This window comes from Genypterus blacodes, unplaced genomic scaffold, assembly GCF_046128005.1.
Source record: "Genypterus blacodes isolate CSIRO-AG114 ecotype Tasmania unplaced genomic scaffold, CSIRO-AGI_Gbla_v1 ptg000159l_1, whole genome shotgun sequence".
NCBI lineage: Eukaryota > Metazoa > Chordata > Actinopteri > Ophidiiformes > Ophidiidae > Genypterus > Genypterus blacodes.
In genome coordinates, this window is record NW_027466960.1 from 192,501 (window position 1) to 207,500 (window position 15,000).

Consider the following 15,000-nt stretch of genomic DNA (forward strand, 5'->3'; position numbering starts at 1 on the left):
TCATCATCCTCATCATTCTTGGGCCACTGAATGTAGGAGTAAGTTAGTAACTAAAGTTTAATATCTGCCAACTTTCATAGACTAAATGAATAAAGAATAAAATGATGACATCATCACTCAAAGGATCTGGTTTGTGCTTTGGGATCATTCCCATAAAAAAAAAAGCTCCAAAGTGACTGAAGTATCATTATTTTAAACTTTAAAACAAATGGAAATGTCCAGTTCAAGTTGATTGATTGATGAATAACTGTAGTTTTGTTGCCTGTTGTCATGGAGATCAGGTCTCTCAGTCCACTGACCCCATCGTCACGCTGAGCTTCAAAAGATAACAATGTTAGTTAAGACGCAACTTTGACTGAGGTCACAAACTTGCTGCAGGAAGTGGCCATGGCAGCCTTCTGTCTCATTCTGGCTGACGAGTGTTGGCAGACATTGTCAGAGGGCGGCCATCTTGTTTTTCTGTTTTCTGTTTCTCATGTGCTTGGTGGTTTGTTCCACAGGAAAGAAGGAGGCGGAGCTCTTACATGGACACACCGGCCGAAGGACTTCATCCTCCTCTTCCTCAGACACACGAGTCTTCAGTGTGCTAGAGTGGGAAAACAAAACCATCTTCCATGATCACATATCTCCATTTACCTCAGGGATCTTCTCCCGCTGCCTTCCTCCTCCTCTACCTCCTCCACTGCCTCTTCTTCCTCTAACAACCCGCTGACTGAACAAAAACACACCTGACCTCAGGCCTGCCCTCATTGTGACAACCGGCATCCCCCGTCTCCTGAACCAGCAATGACCTGCGACCTCCGACCTTAGTACCTCACACACTTGGCTTCCATAAACTCTGATCAAGAAACTTTCCACAAACTGTGCAACACTCTTCTTCCTGGTTTGCCTTGGAGGCAGCAGCAGCAGCTCCACCTGAGCCGGAGCATCAACCTCAGCCTCCACTCACCTCCGCTGGCCTCCAGAGAAGCCGGGACCCCAGTGGACCACCTGAAGATTCCTTGGGGCAAACTTTACAGAGAAGGAAAGACGGAGAGAAGATCTTACAGGAATGTGAAGAGGGAAAGAAGGGAATAAAGAGGAGTGGAGAGAAGGATGCAGTGGTGAGTTTCTTCTTGTTGTGTGGTTTGCTTGAAGAGAAGGTGTGAGATGTTTTCATGCTGTGATGGAGCTGCGACCCTCAGGTTTAAAGCCTCAGGAGTCAATCTGAACTGTAACGTTTCAACACTGGACAGAGATAGTTCACTGTTTTATCTGACTCCATTCATAAACAAGAATGGCACTGTGATGCTAATTTAGCTCTAAAGAGAGGCAGGGCACAACAGAAGTGAGATGAATGGTGGATAGTTTACTAACATGAGCTGATAGCTGACACTACAGTTACAACAGCTGAGGGAATGTAAAACAAGATCTCAAAATAAACCAGATAAACAAACCAGGTAATGGGGTCAAAAAGAAGAGAAGAATGGAAAAGCAAGTAGAGAGAAAGAAAGAGCAAGAGAAGGAAAGGATCAGGGCGACAGAAGAGCCAAGGAGGCAGAGCCCCAGGTAGAAGAGCAGGAGGTAGAAGAGAATATAGAAGAGCAGAAGGTAGCAGAGCAGAAGGAAGCAGAGCAGAGCAGAAGGTAGCAGAGCAGAAGGAAGCAGAGCAGAAGGAAGCAGAGCAGAAGATAGCAGAGCAGAAGGAAGCAGAGCAGAAGGTAGCAGAGCGCAGATAGAAGAGAGAGCGCCCTTTTCACAATGTCCTCTTAAATACCCATATCCTGTACATTTACATACTTTTGCCACAAACCAATGAAAGACTGTCACATGGGTTCTTTGGCGCACCCTCGCTACAGAATGAGCTGTGTGAGTGTATGCACCACTCTGTCTCCTCCTCTAGAGGGCAGTGGATTGAGACAACATTCCTTCACCATTTTCCTATCATGCCGCCCTCCGTGTGACGGCGAGGTGTGAGGAGAGCTCTGAGAACATTGTTGGACCATGCGGCATTCCTTTCTGAGGTCAAAGCATCATCCTTGGCCTTTTATGTTGAAGTTAAGATGAGGTTAGCGCTGAGATCCCTTTACAGTCTCTACATACAAACTGGACAACAACAGAGCCAAGCACAGTTACATGAACACAGGAACACAACTTAAAAATGGCTTCATTTTGAGACGACCACAGAGGTTTAAAGCCAACAGGCCCGCTTCTGTGTCGTGTGCAACAATTCTGAAGTCCATTTTGGTCATACAACATCAAATTGAATCACAATCCCACACACTCTCAGTAAACACACACACACACACACGCACACACACACACCCCGTCTTCACTGTGACTCATACATGTTTCAGCACTGCTATTGAAATTCTGCTCACATCACATCCCATAACTTCTGCTTTGTGTTGCCATGGCGATGCACAGCCTTCCCTTGCCACCTGTGGCTCACATACGCAGTGATGTAAAGAATACAGAGCCTGCAGCGACCAATCACATCCTAGACGGTGTGTGTGTGTGTTACATACATGACTAACTGACCTAGTTTTTCTGCTGCCGCATTAAAGGGCAAATCAGGCAACGCCACGCCTGAATGTGATCTAAGTATCTGTGTGTGTGTGTGTGTGTGTGTGTGTGTGTGCAGATTCGCATGTGTCTGTGTGTGCAGGCTCGCATGTGTCGGTGTGTGTGTCTGTGTGTGTGTGTGCAAGCATCGGTGTGTCTGTGGGTGTGTCTGTGTGTGTGTGTGTGTTTGCTTGTATTTGTGTGTGTGTGTGCATGTGTTTATGTGCTTATGGTTGGTGTGTGTATGTGTGTGCGTGTGTGTGTGTGTATGTGCACGTGTGTGTTTGTGTGTGTGTGAGTATGTGCACAGCAAGAAGGTTCATTCATCTCCCTCATATTAACCCTTTCAGTTCTGTCATCATTGTTCTCTCTCCAGCTGCAAACACAACATTTGTGTTTTGTTTGTGTTTGTTTGTCTTTTGATGTGAATCAAGCCTTTCCTCATAAAGTCAGAGTGAGTGTTTGCGAACATCACACATCTAGAGAGAGGAAGGAGGGAGGAGGGAAAGAGAGACGGAGCCAGGTGCTTTGTTATTGTGATAAATTAGCATATTGTTAATCAAAGTACTATAGGGCTAGATGAAGACAGAATCTTTTTACTTTAACTTCCTTTAACTTCAGGAAAGGAAGGGGCATTAAGAAACAGGTGAAAGAGATTAACGAATGGAAGGACAGAAGAAGGAATGAACAGAAAGACTGGAAGACAAAAGGAGGAAATGATCAGGGAAGAAGAAAGATTCATTTTGTATTCATGGTTTTAATCTTCAAAGTGACTAAGAACTGCAAAATATCTCCAGTTATGGGTACAAAGTAAAACAACCTGAAGATGTAACTGAGTACTGTAGTAGAGTAAAGGTCCAGTGGGGTCAGATGAGGTCACATGTGGTTGTTGTTTTGGTGCCATCTGCTGTTTATGACATTAAACTGCAGGCTCAGACCTTCAGGACTTATAAATATATAGCTTTTCAATATCCTGTCTCTCTCTCTTCTCCCTCTCTCTCTCTCTCCTCCAGCGGCCTCTTCCTTCCAGTGATGCCCCACCCTCCATGCACCTGTCAGCCAATCACAGCTCAGATTCACATCTCTCTGTCAGGTGAAAGCTGAGCTGGCTGGTGAGGGCGTGGCCCTCCTCTCTGTCCTCTGATTGGCTGCTTGATGGGACTGAGGCTGCATGGAGCTAATGTTCACCAAGCAGCAGAGCAACGCATCATCGTTGGGAGACGACAAACGGTGTGTGTGTGTGTCTGTGTGTGTGTGTGTGTGTGTGTGTGTGTGTGTGTGTGTGTGTGTGTGTGTGTGTGCTCACTTTAAAGTGCAAAGATCTTTTTTAGATTATGGAACCTAGAAAGTAAAAGATATAACCTTACAGTAAATCTCTCCGTCTCTCTCTCTGTCTCGCTCTCTCTCTTTCTCACTCTGTCTGTCTCTCTCTCTCTCTCTCTCTCTCTCTCTCTGTCTCTCTCTCTCTGTCTCTCTCTCTCTGTCTCTCTCTCTCTCTCTCTCTCTTTCTCACTCTGTCTGTCTCTCTCTCTCTCTGTCTCTCTCTCTCTGTCTCACTCTGTCTGTCTCTCTCTCTCTCTCTCTCTCTTTCTCACTCTGTCTGTCTCTCTCTCTCTCTCTGTCTCTCTCTCTCTGTCTCTCTCTCTCTCTCCTCGTCTCTGTCTCTCTCTCTCTCTCTCTCTGTGTCTCTCCCTCGCTCTCTCAGGTCTGCTGATGGACCGAAGAGGAAGAGGAAGACCAGTCAGTGTTCAGTGAAGAGTATGTCTGGTGAGGGACCCCTGCTGTGGCTCAGACCAGTGATTGATGACTTTGTAGGATGATAAATGTGTGTTTAAGCGTGTTAAATGAAAAGATGTTTTGTATTTTATATTTTTATATATTTCTTTCAAGTAAGAATCATTTATTTGTAAACATTTATATTTATAATTTAACAAATATTGAGTCGTCTCTCAAACTTCAGATCTTTGGATTTTGCATAATTTTCTTCTTTTTTCAATGCAGAAAAGTCAACAAATGAAGATCATTAGATAATTCCATCTCCATGGAAACAATGGAGCTTCATTGATAACGCATCACCTCCTCCTCTTCCTCCCCCTCCTCTTGCTCTTCCTCCTCTTGCTCCCCCTCCTCTTGCTCTTCCTCCTCCTCCTCTTGCTCTTCCTCCTCTTTCTCCTCCTTCTCTTGCTCTTCCTTTTTCTTCCTCCTCCTCCTCAACCTCTTTCTTCTCCTCCACTTGCTCTTCCTCTTCCTCCTCTTTCTTCTCCTCCTCTTGCTCCTCCTCGTCCTCTTTCCTCTCCTCTTGCTCCTCCTCGTCCTCTTTCTTCTCCTCTTGCTCCTCTCCTGTTTCCTCCTGTTATTCATTCCTCGTCTGTCGTTCTGGGTCTGGTGTCTTTCTCACACCATCCTGTCCTCCTCCTCCTCCTCCTCCTCCTCCTCTTCTTCAGCTCTCAGCGTCTCTGTCCCAGGTTACGTCCCCAGCTACCTGGAGAAGGACGAGCCCTGTGTGGTTTGTGGGGACAAAGCCACCGGCTACCACTACCGCTGCATCACCTGTGAGGGCTGCAAGGTAAAGCAGCTGCAGGGCGGAGCCTAACCAGCTCAGCTGTGTGTGTGGAGCTCAGTGTGTGTGTGTGTGTGTTAGCACAGTGCGAGCAGCCTGCTAGCTATCAGGACCACAGACCTCTGATGAAAGGTCAAAGGGCTGCGACCCTAAGGAAGGGGTCAAGAGTGAGACGAAGATTCTATTGTGAGTGTGATTCTAAATGTGGGGCGGAGCTTCACAAAGCAGGAACCTCATGACATCATCCTGCAGTCAGACTCAGCTGTACCTCATGATCGCTTCTCTTCCCCCTGCAGGGTTTTTTCCGTAGAACGATCCAGAAGAACCTCCACCCGTCATATTCCTGTAAATATGAAAGCTGCTGCCTCATCGATAAGCTCAGCAGGAATCAGTGTCAGCTGTGTCGCTTTAAGAAGTGCATCTCTGCCGGCATGGCCATGGACTGTGAGTCTGAGCCTGAGTCTGAGCCTGAGTCTGAGCCTGTGAGTCTGAGTCTGACCCTGAGTCTTTTCTCTCTCCCGTCAGTGGTGCTGGACGACTCCAAGCGTGTGGCGAAGCGGCGTCTGATCGAGAAGAACAGAGAGAAGAGGAGGAAGGAGGAGACGGTGAAGACGCTGCAGAACAGGCCGGAGCCCAGCAGCAGCGAGTGGGATCTGATCCACATGGTCACCGAGGCTCACCGCCACACCAACGCCCAGGGCGCCTGCTGGAAACAGAAACGCAAGTTCATGGTAAGAATGAAGGCCGACGGAGGGGAGAAATGACTTCACAGCTGATTTAACCCTCGTTTCTTTCATCAAATGGTCTGAAAGTTATAGGGGTTGTTTGACACGATGCTCTTCATGATTAGAAGAAATTTGAAGTAATTTGATCGAGTTTTGGGTGTTTTATTGAATTTTATAGCTCTTTTGCTCCTGGGGTCAAAATGGTGCCGAAGCACAAAGTGATGTAATGAGGCAAAAAGTCACACCAGACTGCTTTCAAACACTTTGATCTTGGATGTTTGATGTGTTTGGTCAAGCAATGGTTATTTAATAATGGGACAGCATGTGATGCCAGGGCAGAAGCCCACATCCCTGCCTTACTTTACCTACTTTATGTAAACAAGCTCTATTGGCCCTAAATTCTAAAATTAAGGGACATTATTGTGGTAATGGGTTGGACTGGAGTTAGTTAAGGTGTGACATAAAATGTATTTAAAATTTATACTTAAATGCTTCAAATAACAGTCAAACCATTTTGGGGTGAATTTGACCCCAGATGACCTTAGGTGTTTGTATTTGCTCTCATTCAAAAAATTCAAAAACAGCACCATCACTAAACTTTGACATATTCCACTCCGGTTCATGTCAAATAGACAAGGTCATACCAAATATTTAAAAAATAAATTTATTTAATTTTTTAAACTAAAAAATAGGGTATATTTTATGTAAACAAGGCCTTTTGGCCCTAAATTCCAAAATAAATGGAAAAATTTGTGGTGATGCGTTGGACTGGAGACTAAAGCTGTGACACAAGAAGAACTGAGAATTTACACTTTATGGTTTAAATAACAGTCAAACAATTTGGGGTCAATGTGACCCCAGAGGACCTTAGGTGTGTGTAAGGCGGGGGGGCATCACGAGGGTTAAGTCAATGAAGAGTTCTGAATGAGTTATAAGAAGGAATATGAATATGAGTGACATGTTTATCATGCAGCCAAAGATGTTTCAGGTATGGATGAAGCTTCTGTGGTCTGAGCTGCAGTGTGTCAGTGAAACGCTCAGACGGACATGAAGCTGCACTGAAGCCAGTCTGCAGTTACATAAAGAAGCCACAAGGTGTCGCCGACTCACCTCTCAGCTGTACAGGCAGGAGATCCACTGCAGCTGTCATTGAAAAGAAAACAAATCAACAACAAATCAGAACTGAGCATCACAGAGAGACACAAGAGGAAATGGTCCAGAATATTTTATATTCTAATCCAAAAATAAGTCTGACCTCTGACCTTTCCTTTGTCTCTCTCTCTCTCTCTCTCTCTCTCTCTCTCTCTCTCTCTCTCTCTCTCTCTCTCTCTCTCCTTCTGTGTGTCCTCCCAGCCGGACGACATCGGCCAGGGCCCCATGGCGCCCACGTCTGACGGAGACAAAGTGGACCTGGAGGCCTTCAGCGAGTTCACCAAGATCATGACGCCTGCCATCACGCGTGTCGTCGACTTTGCCAAGAAGCTGCCCATGTTCTCTGAGGTGTGTGTGTGTGTGTGTGTGTGTGTGTGTGTGTGTAAACGTCTTAATCAGTTTGTATTTCTTTAAACTGTACAGACTAAATCCTTCAGACGTCATTGTGTGTAGTGATGTGTGTGTGTGTGTGTGTGTGTGTTTGCTAGCTGCCCTGTGAGGACCAGATCATCTTACTGAAGGGCTGCTGCATGGAGATCATGTCGCTACGCGCCGCCGTGCGCTACGATCCCGAGAGCGAGACGCTGACGCTAAGCGGCGAGATGGCCGTCAAACGAGAGCAGCTGAAGAACGGCGGGCTAGGCGTGGTTTCAGACGCCATCTTTGATTTGGGCAAGAGTCTGGCTCAGTTCAACCTGGATGACTCAGAGGTGGCTCTGATGCAGGCGGTGCTGCTCATGAGCTCAGGTACGACAGGAAGTCAGGGTGGATGAGTTATGTAAAGACGTGTAGCAGTTAAGTGTAAGGTAGTATTAATATTAATATACTTATAATTATATTCATGTTTCATACCTAAACATCAAAAACGCCTCGCTGCATGTCCGGATACACAGACAGTACATTAGCTACATTAGCCAGGAGCATGCTAATGTCTGTCTCTCTCCAGATATTAGCTCTAACCCTACCCCTCTCTCTGTGTGTGTGTGTGTCTCTGTCTCTCTCTCTCTCTGTGTCCCTGTGTGTGTCTCTCTCTCTCTGTCTCTGTGTGTGTGTGTCTCTCTCTCTCTTTCTCTGTCTCTCTCTCTGTCTCTCTCTCTCTCTCTCTCTCTCTCTCTCTGTGTCCCTGTGTGTGTGTCTCTCTCTCTCTTTCTCTGTCTCTCTCTCTGTCTCTCTCTCTCTCTCTCTCTGTGTCCCTGTGTCCCTGTGTGTGTCTCTCTCTGTCTCTGTCTCTCTGTCTCTCTCTCTAACCCTTCATCTGCACATCAGTGCACCTAATCTGACCTCTTGACCTTGACATCCTCCCCATAGTAACTTGGTGGCTCGCTCTTTGTTATTGTAGGAGATATGAGTGGAAATCAATAATCAATCATGTTGCTCTGTAGCTGCTGAAGATCAGATCTGTTTGATCTTCTACTTGTATGTTGTCAAACGTGTGTGTGTGTGTGTGTGTGTGTGTGTGTGTGTGTGTGTGTGTGTGTGTGTGTGTGTGTGTGTGTGTGTGTGTGTGTGTGTGTGTGTGTGTGTGTGTGTAGATCGCTCGGGGCTGAGCAGCATGGAGAAGATCGAGCAGTGCCAGGAGGACTTCCTGCTGGCGTTCGAGCACTACATCAACTCCCGCAAGCACGACCTTCCTCACTTCTGGCCCAAGCTGCTGATGAAGGTGACGGACCTGCGGATGATCGGGGCGTGTCACGCCAGCCGCTTCCTGCACATGAAGGTGGAGTGTCCCAATGAACTCTTTCCTCCGCTCTTCCTGGAGGTCTTTGAGGACCAGGAAGTGTGACTTTAAAAGCGCTGTAGCCACCACAGCGCCCCCTGATGGACCGTCAGGCTTGTCAGGTGTTTTTTTCTGTAAACCTTTTTTTTGTACTTTTTTGTCAAAGGAATCAAACCACACCGACCTGCCACCAGCCCCGGCTGACACGCATCACAGGAAACATACACGCCCACCTTTTGTTGCGTTATGTGTGGCACCATGCCCCCCCCCCCTTACACGTGGCGCCCTCCTTCATGTGGGCGTGCTCAGTGGGAGCCAGCGGGCGTGCCATGTTCGTTGATGAACATGCTACACGTCCTCGGCTCAACTGACACACCCCGCCATGAGAGCGTCTCGTCTCCTGTAAACATGTGGGGATATAAATCCCACCCCTCAAAACAGCTGGAACACATCTGTAGGAGGAGGAGCTCACTCTTACACTTCATACACCAAGGTATTGATATGCGAAAACAAACACCGCGGTCTTGTCATAAACTCTACCTGCATGTCCACACGGAGCTGAAGCATGACCGCAGCCATGATCCAGGATTCTGACCGGGGTTGGGAATGTCCCTAAAAAAGTTCCTACAACAAGGGAATCAGAGGAACCGCGGCCTTCCACTCAGCTTGTCCCGGCCACATTCAAATGTTGGATTTACGCCACAACATTTCACCGCGTCTGACCGGCTATCTGCCAGGTCTTCACTTCCTGAGCTGCAGGGGAACGCCAAACACCTCCTGAGGGTCGCATCCTGAGGTTTTGTTGCTGCAGGAGTGAACCGTTCATGTTTTCACTCTGGGATCTCCCTGTTAGCTGCTCCTCCGCCACACACACACACACACACTCTCTACCTCCCCCCCACCCACACTCACACCAACATGTTTACCTCACGCCCACAAGATGTGTTTTTGTTTCCACTGATTTCATGTCAGAAACAGGAAGTGGTTGTTAGGCTGGTGACCCTTCAGGTTCTCAGCAGCTGTGGCAGCGTAAACGCAGCGTGTGTGAACATCACTGTTCTGACTTACACACATTTGACTGACTGAAACACGTGACTTATAACCTGGAGACTTCCTGTTTACATTATAGATACCTGCAGGTTAAATAACTAACACACACACACACACACACACTTCATCCTTTTACTCATGATGATGTTCAGATGAAGTATTTCTGTAGTAAAGCCATAGTTCTACATGTTCACACCTCTGTTACCTCCTGATGCAAGGATGACAAAGGATGTAAGATGTAAACAAACATGAGCATAGTCATGTGAGTCACTACTTGTGTTTTAAAGCCATAGTTGAACATACATACATGTATGCCATACACACCTCTGTACACACGTGCACACTAGAATACCTCCTATCACACACAGTACCTCACACACACACACACACACACACACTCGTCTTCATCGTGCTGTGGGACCAACATCGCTTCAGATTGTTTTCACAAAGTAGAAAGACAATGTGGGCGGGGCTGAAAACTTCATGTAAACTACTGGAAGCCATTTTGCTCCCTTCTGTCGTTGTGGTGACTGGGAGTTGATTTCCAGTAAACAGGAAACGTGAGAAGAGGCGTGTGACGAGGAGGTCACGTGACTCAGGTCTCTCGCCGCCTCCGTCTCCGTATTTGGACTCTTTCCTCCACGTCCTCTTAAGAAATGGACGTGACGCCATTTTGAAGACTGGAGGACGCCAACATGCAGTACCGACTGAACAGAATCAGCTCCTCCAATCAGATCGCAGTTTACCATCCTCCAAAAATAACAATCAGGTTTTATTCTGTTGCACTAAAACCACAATGTTTGTATCTCTACTTCCTGTACTTGCCGTGTTTCCACCTCAGTGAAACGTCATCCCGGACTTCAGGCTACATAAACATGAACTGGATCCACTTCCTGTTTGCAGGCGGAGCGACACCTCTGCACGGCCCGCCTTCATGTCAGAATAGGGGTGGGAAAATAGTACTGCCTCTTTCCTCTTCCTGTTTCCTTTCTTTAGTATGGAACTGGGCTCAGATTCACAACTACCAACACACACCAACACGTCAATCAACACCACACAAATACACTCATCTGAACGGGAATCTTAAATAATAATAATAATAATGATATTTTGATGGTTCTGTTGCTCTAGGTCGATCCCCCTGCCTTTGCCTTTGGGCAAGGCACTTTGCACTGTTTAAGCAGTCCATCACTTCAATCCATCACTATTCTTAAACAAGATCTGAGCCCAGATTTACCCCCCCGGCCCCTCCACTCACACACGCATGCCTGCATGCCCGCACACACACGCATACACACACGCACACAGTGTGCCGTCTCATTTCCCTCTACCTGAACTGTGACCTTTGATCTGGCCTTTAGGCGCCACCATCCCACCATGCAGGGTAATGAAAACAACCATAAACACTGACACACACACACACACACACAGCAATAGTAATAGTAGCGTTCCCGCTCCGCTCACATCACTGTGACTCGACGCCTCAAACAGGGAATCAAACCTACGTCAGCTTAGTAACTCTCACGTGTGTGTGTGTCACAGAGGTGAACACACACACACGTGTTCTGTATGTAAATGTTGTATGTGACCCGCAGACAGACTTCCCGCTTCCTCCCATCGCTCTTCCTGAAACGTTGAAACGTGATGCTCAGGTTCTTTCTCTTTTTTTTCCGAGACATTCCGAATCGTTTCTCATGAACGTCGGCGCACCGTCTTTAGGATAAAAGCAAATGTGATGACACTCATGTCTCATCTTCATCAGGGACACTCATCTTCATCATGTTAACGTCAGAGTCACCACGGTTATTTTACAGCTGCTTACCAAAGAAATGACGTCATGCACTACATTCAGTTCAAATCCATGTTTTACTAATTAGAAGCTTAGCATGGCTTAGCGTATTTTAGCGAAGCTTAGCATAGTTTAGCATAGCTTAGTGTAGTTTAGCGTATCTTAGCATAGCTTAGTGTAGCATAGCTTAGCAGCCCAGATCAAGTGAAATTGCACATTTCCATTCATCATGAAATATGACGTAATGAGAAGACTGTCACCATGACGATGCCTCTGCTTGTTTCAGTTACAAGCCTGTTGTAATCTGAGGGGAAGGCAGTGCTAGTCTTTAGCAGCAGTGCTAGTCTTAGCTAATAATTTGCTCCTCTGTGTAGTTGTGAGCTCTCTGTAGACAAACTGAGCGTTTTTATCCTAAAGACTTGTGCATCGTGCTGAGAGACGCGACTTCATCTCTCTGCTGTCTTCTTGGAGGAGGTGTGGTTCCTTCCTGTCCATCACAATATGCAGTCTTAGGTTTCTTGTCTTCAGCTGACTCAGGAACATGTTTGATCTTTTGGTGAAGAGCGATGGAGCGGTGGAGTTTGTCTCTGAGCTCAGGCTGCCGTCTCAGATCAGACAGATACTTGTTTGCCTCGTAATGATCACCAGCTGACCTTCATACTCCTCTTCATCGACTTATAAAGACAGGAAGTACCTTCACCTTTCTTTCATCAGCAGAAATGAATATTTTTCTATTTTAAGAATGCAAAGATATGAAAGTTTAACAAAACAAAACTGATCTGAGCCGGCAGCACAAACTGTCTGTGTCTCTCTGTCTCTCTCTCTCTCTTTCTGCCAAATGACTGGAGAACTCCTTCTTCCTCCTCCTCCTCTTCCTCCTCCTCTCAGACCTCACACCAGCACCACAGAGCACACTGCCTTCAGCCATGATCAGCTGCACCAGCACAGCAGAGACCAGTCACGTGACCGGCCTGTAGCCCGGCGGTCAACATGGCCGTCACTCAGGCGTCTGATGTTTATGGATTCTTTTTTCAGTTTTCTCTTCAGTTGGAAACGTTTCTGTTTCTTTGTTAGGACAAACAAAAACATGAGGAATGTTTCGGTTTAGTGAGCTTTTGATTTATGATATGAAGAGGATGAAGAGGATGAAGCCCCTCTTGTGTGTTCAGACTCCTCCTGACCACACACACACACACACACACACACACACACACAGTGAAGCGGTGATATCACCTCAAATGTTTCTCCTCACTTCACACAATGCCGAGCAAAGAGAATCTTTTTCTTCCTTAAAACTCAATTTGATTTTTATTCTTTCCTAAAAGCTGCACTACAAAAACTACAAATTCTATGAAACCTAACATTGATTTGTTTGAAGGAATTTCTTTTACTGAAAAGGAAAGAATCTACAAAAAAAACAGATAAAGCTTCATAAATTAGATTTAAAGTATTAGACATTTTTGTGATCATCTTTAAGAAAAAATTAAGCAAAAGTTACAAAACTAGAAGACACAGTGACCTTTTCTTTTTGCCAAACATTTAATCTGGAAATGGAGAAATTTTGGAAAGACAATCTACAGATTTTTGTTCTCATTTTCTTGCAGTGCAGTTTTTAAGCCACAAATAAAAGTCACGTTTTAGATTTTAAAAATTAAATAAAAAGTAAATGCAACACACACACACACGTTGTTGTTGACGTGACGCTGTTCAACAAACTACTTCCTCTTAAGAAGAGTACACACACACACACTTTGTCCGCATGTGGAATGTAAAATACTGAACTTGTACGATGCCGACACGCTGGTGTTGTGTGTCGATGTTGCTGTTGTCATTGCTTTGCTGTTTGTTGCTAAATCTCTGGGTGTAAGGTTCAAAACCCTGACGACCGCCTATGGGCAAAGTCCGTACAGAGAGATGACCTCAAACTCTGAATGACGTGAAAGCGCCAGAAAAAGTGAAATCTGTTATTTTTGAAGTCAATATTGATGAATTAGCATCTGGTTTAGTGAGTTTGTGAATCTGCGTCTGTGTTGATGATAAATGCTTGTTTATGCACTTTGCCAGCGTTCACATTCAGTTCAGCCAACTGGAAAATAAAGTTTGAAAAAAGATCTAAAACGTATACTGTACATGTAACAAATCTGGTCTCCATGGAAACGGCGGGTTTGCTTTCTGTGATTTGGCTGAGCCGTCCCTTTAGTTGCAGGAGCTTCTCACCCTTACGTCATTTGGTGGGAAACAATAACTATAAATTAAGTCATTGATTATAAAATAGTTTTCCCTTGTCACAGACTAAAACAAGCAAAAAATGTGGAAATTGATAAATTCCTGAAAATGAACAAATTTGAACAAATGCTAAATAATATATGTATATATATATATGTGCTGATCTAATATTTTATTCAATACAATTTTAAAGACGGCCAAAAAAATGATGCGATGATCATTTTGAGTGCAAATGAGTCAGACATCAGTAAAAACACTTGACTCTACTGTAACTTTTGTTTTGGCTACTTGACCTGTTTCATGTTTCCATATGAACTGAATGTGGAAGCAGCTGAGTCCTGCTTTGCCCAGTAGCTTGAGCTGAGTCACTGTATCGTTAAGTCAATCTGAGCCCGAGCAGCTTCATCTTGTCTCATATTAATCTGACATTTGTTCATGTTGTGATCAAAATGTAAAAAGAAGAAAACAAACCAGATTGAGTCATAGATTCATGTCACAGCTGAGATAATTGAAGAAAATGTAGAAGGAGCTTGAATTGAGTTGTTTTTACAAATTAACTTTTTACTGAATTGTTTATATTTTCTGCCCTAAAAAGCTGCACTGTATTTAAAAAAAAAAAAAAAAGACTTTTCTATTGGGGAATAAATTCCAGATATTTACGGTTTTGCCAAAAATAAACATCTAGAAATAATTAGAAAATCATTTCGGAAAACAACCACGGGATCCTGAAAACTTGAGGAAATTGTAAATATGAAAAGGGTCAAAAACTTAAAATTAGTCCTGAAAATGGGCGGGGTCAAAACGAAATCCAGATTCTTCCCTGGAAAATGATTTGACACTTGTGAACCTCATCAGGTCCAGTTGTTTTTTTCTGAGAAGCTCCAAAACCAAAAACAACATTTGAATATAGGTCCTTCTTTTCTTTCAGTGTTTTTTTTTTTTTTTTTACAGTGCAGCGTTTTAGGAGGCGTGTGAATAAAAAGTGAAAATGGCTCCAGACTGCAGAGGGTAAATGTCAAGCTGCAGCTCATCACATGGACACACTCCTACAGGAAGTGACTCGGACCCACAGGCGTTCAGCTGCACTGTAAAAACACCAGACGGCAAAACTTCTGTCAAATAATATGTGAATAATTCCGCAACGTTTCCGTCAATCATTTTTTCCCAGTGAAAATGGGGAATGAAGTTTAACAAACTTGACTTTGAGCTTCATCAAGCTTCAGAAACAATATTTTCC

General features: G+C 45.0%; 1 protein-coding gene across 1 annotated transcript in view; it reads left to right on the forward strand.

Annotated features, from left to right (window-relative positions):
• LOC143013841 (thyroid hormone receptor alpha) overlaps window positions 1-8,964 on the forward strand; it is a 13,484-nt gene extending 4,520 nt beyond the window's left edge. The window contains exons 3-11 of the mRNA XM_076167539.1: window positions 501-1,103; window positions 3,558-3,774; window positions 4,250-4,311; window positions 4,989-5,110; window positions 5,401-5,548; window positions 5,630-5,835; window positions 7,183-7,329; window positions 7,470-7,728; window positions 8,514-8,964. Of these exons, the coding sequence (XP_076023654.1) occupies window positions 3,716-3,774; window positions 4,250-4,311; window positions 4,989-5,110; window positions 5,401-5,548; window positions 5,630-5,835; window positions 7,183-7,329; window positions 7,470-7,728; window positions 8,514-8,764 (1,254 nt within the window). The 5' untranslated portion in view covers window positions 501-1,103; window positions 3,558-3,715 and the 3' untranslated portion in view covers window positions 8,765-8,964. The remainder of the gene's footprint in view (window positions 1-500; window positions 1,104-3,557; window positions 3,775-4,249; window positions 4,312-4,988; window positions 5,111-5,400; window positions 5,549-5,629; window positions 5,836-7,182; window positions 7,330-7,469; window positions 7,729-8,513) is intronic.
• Window positions 8,965-15,000: the final 6,036 nt, after the last annotated feature.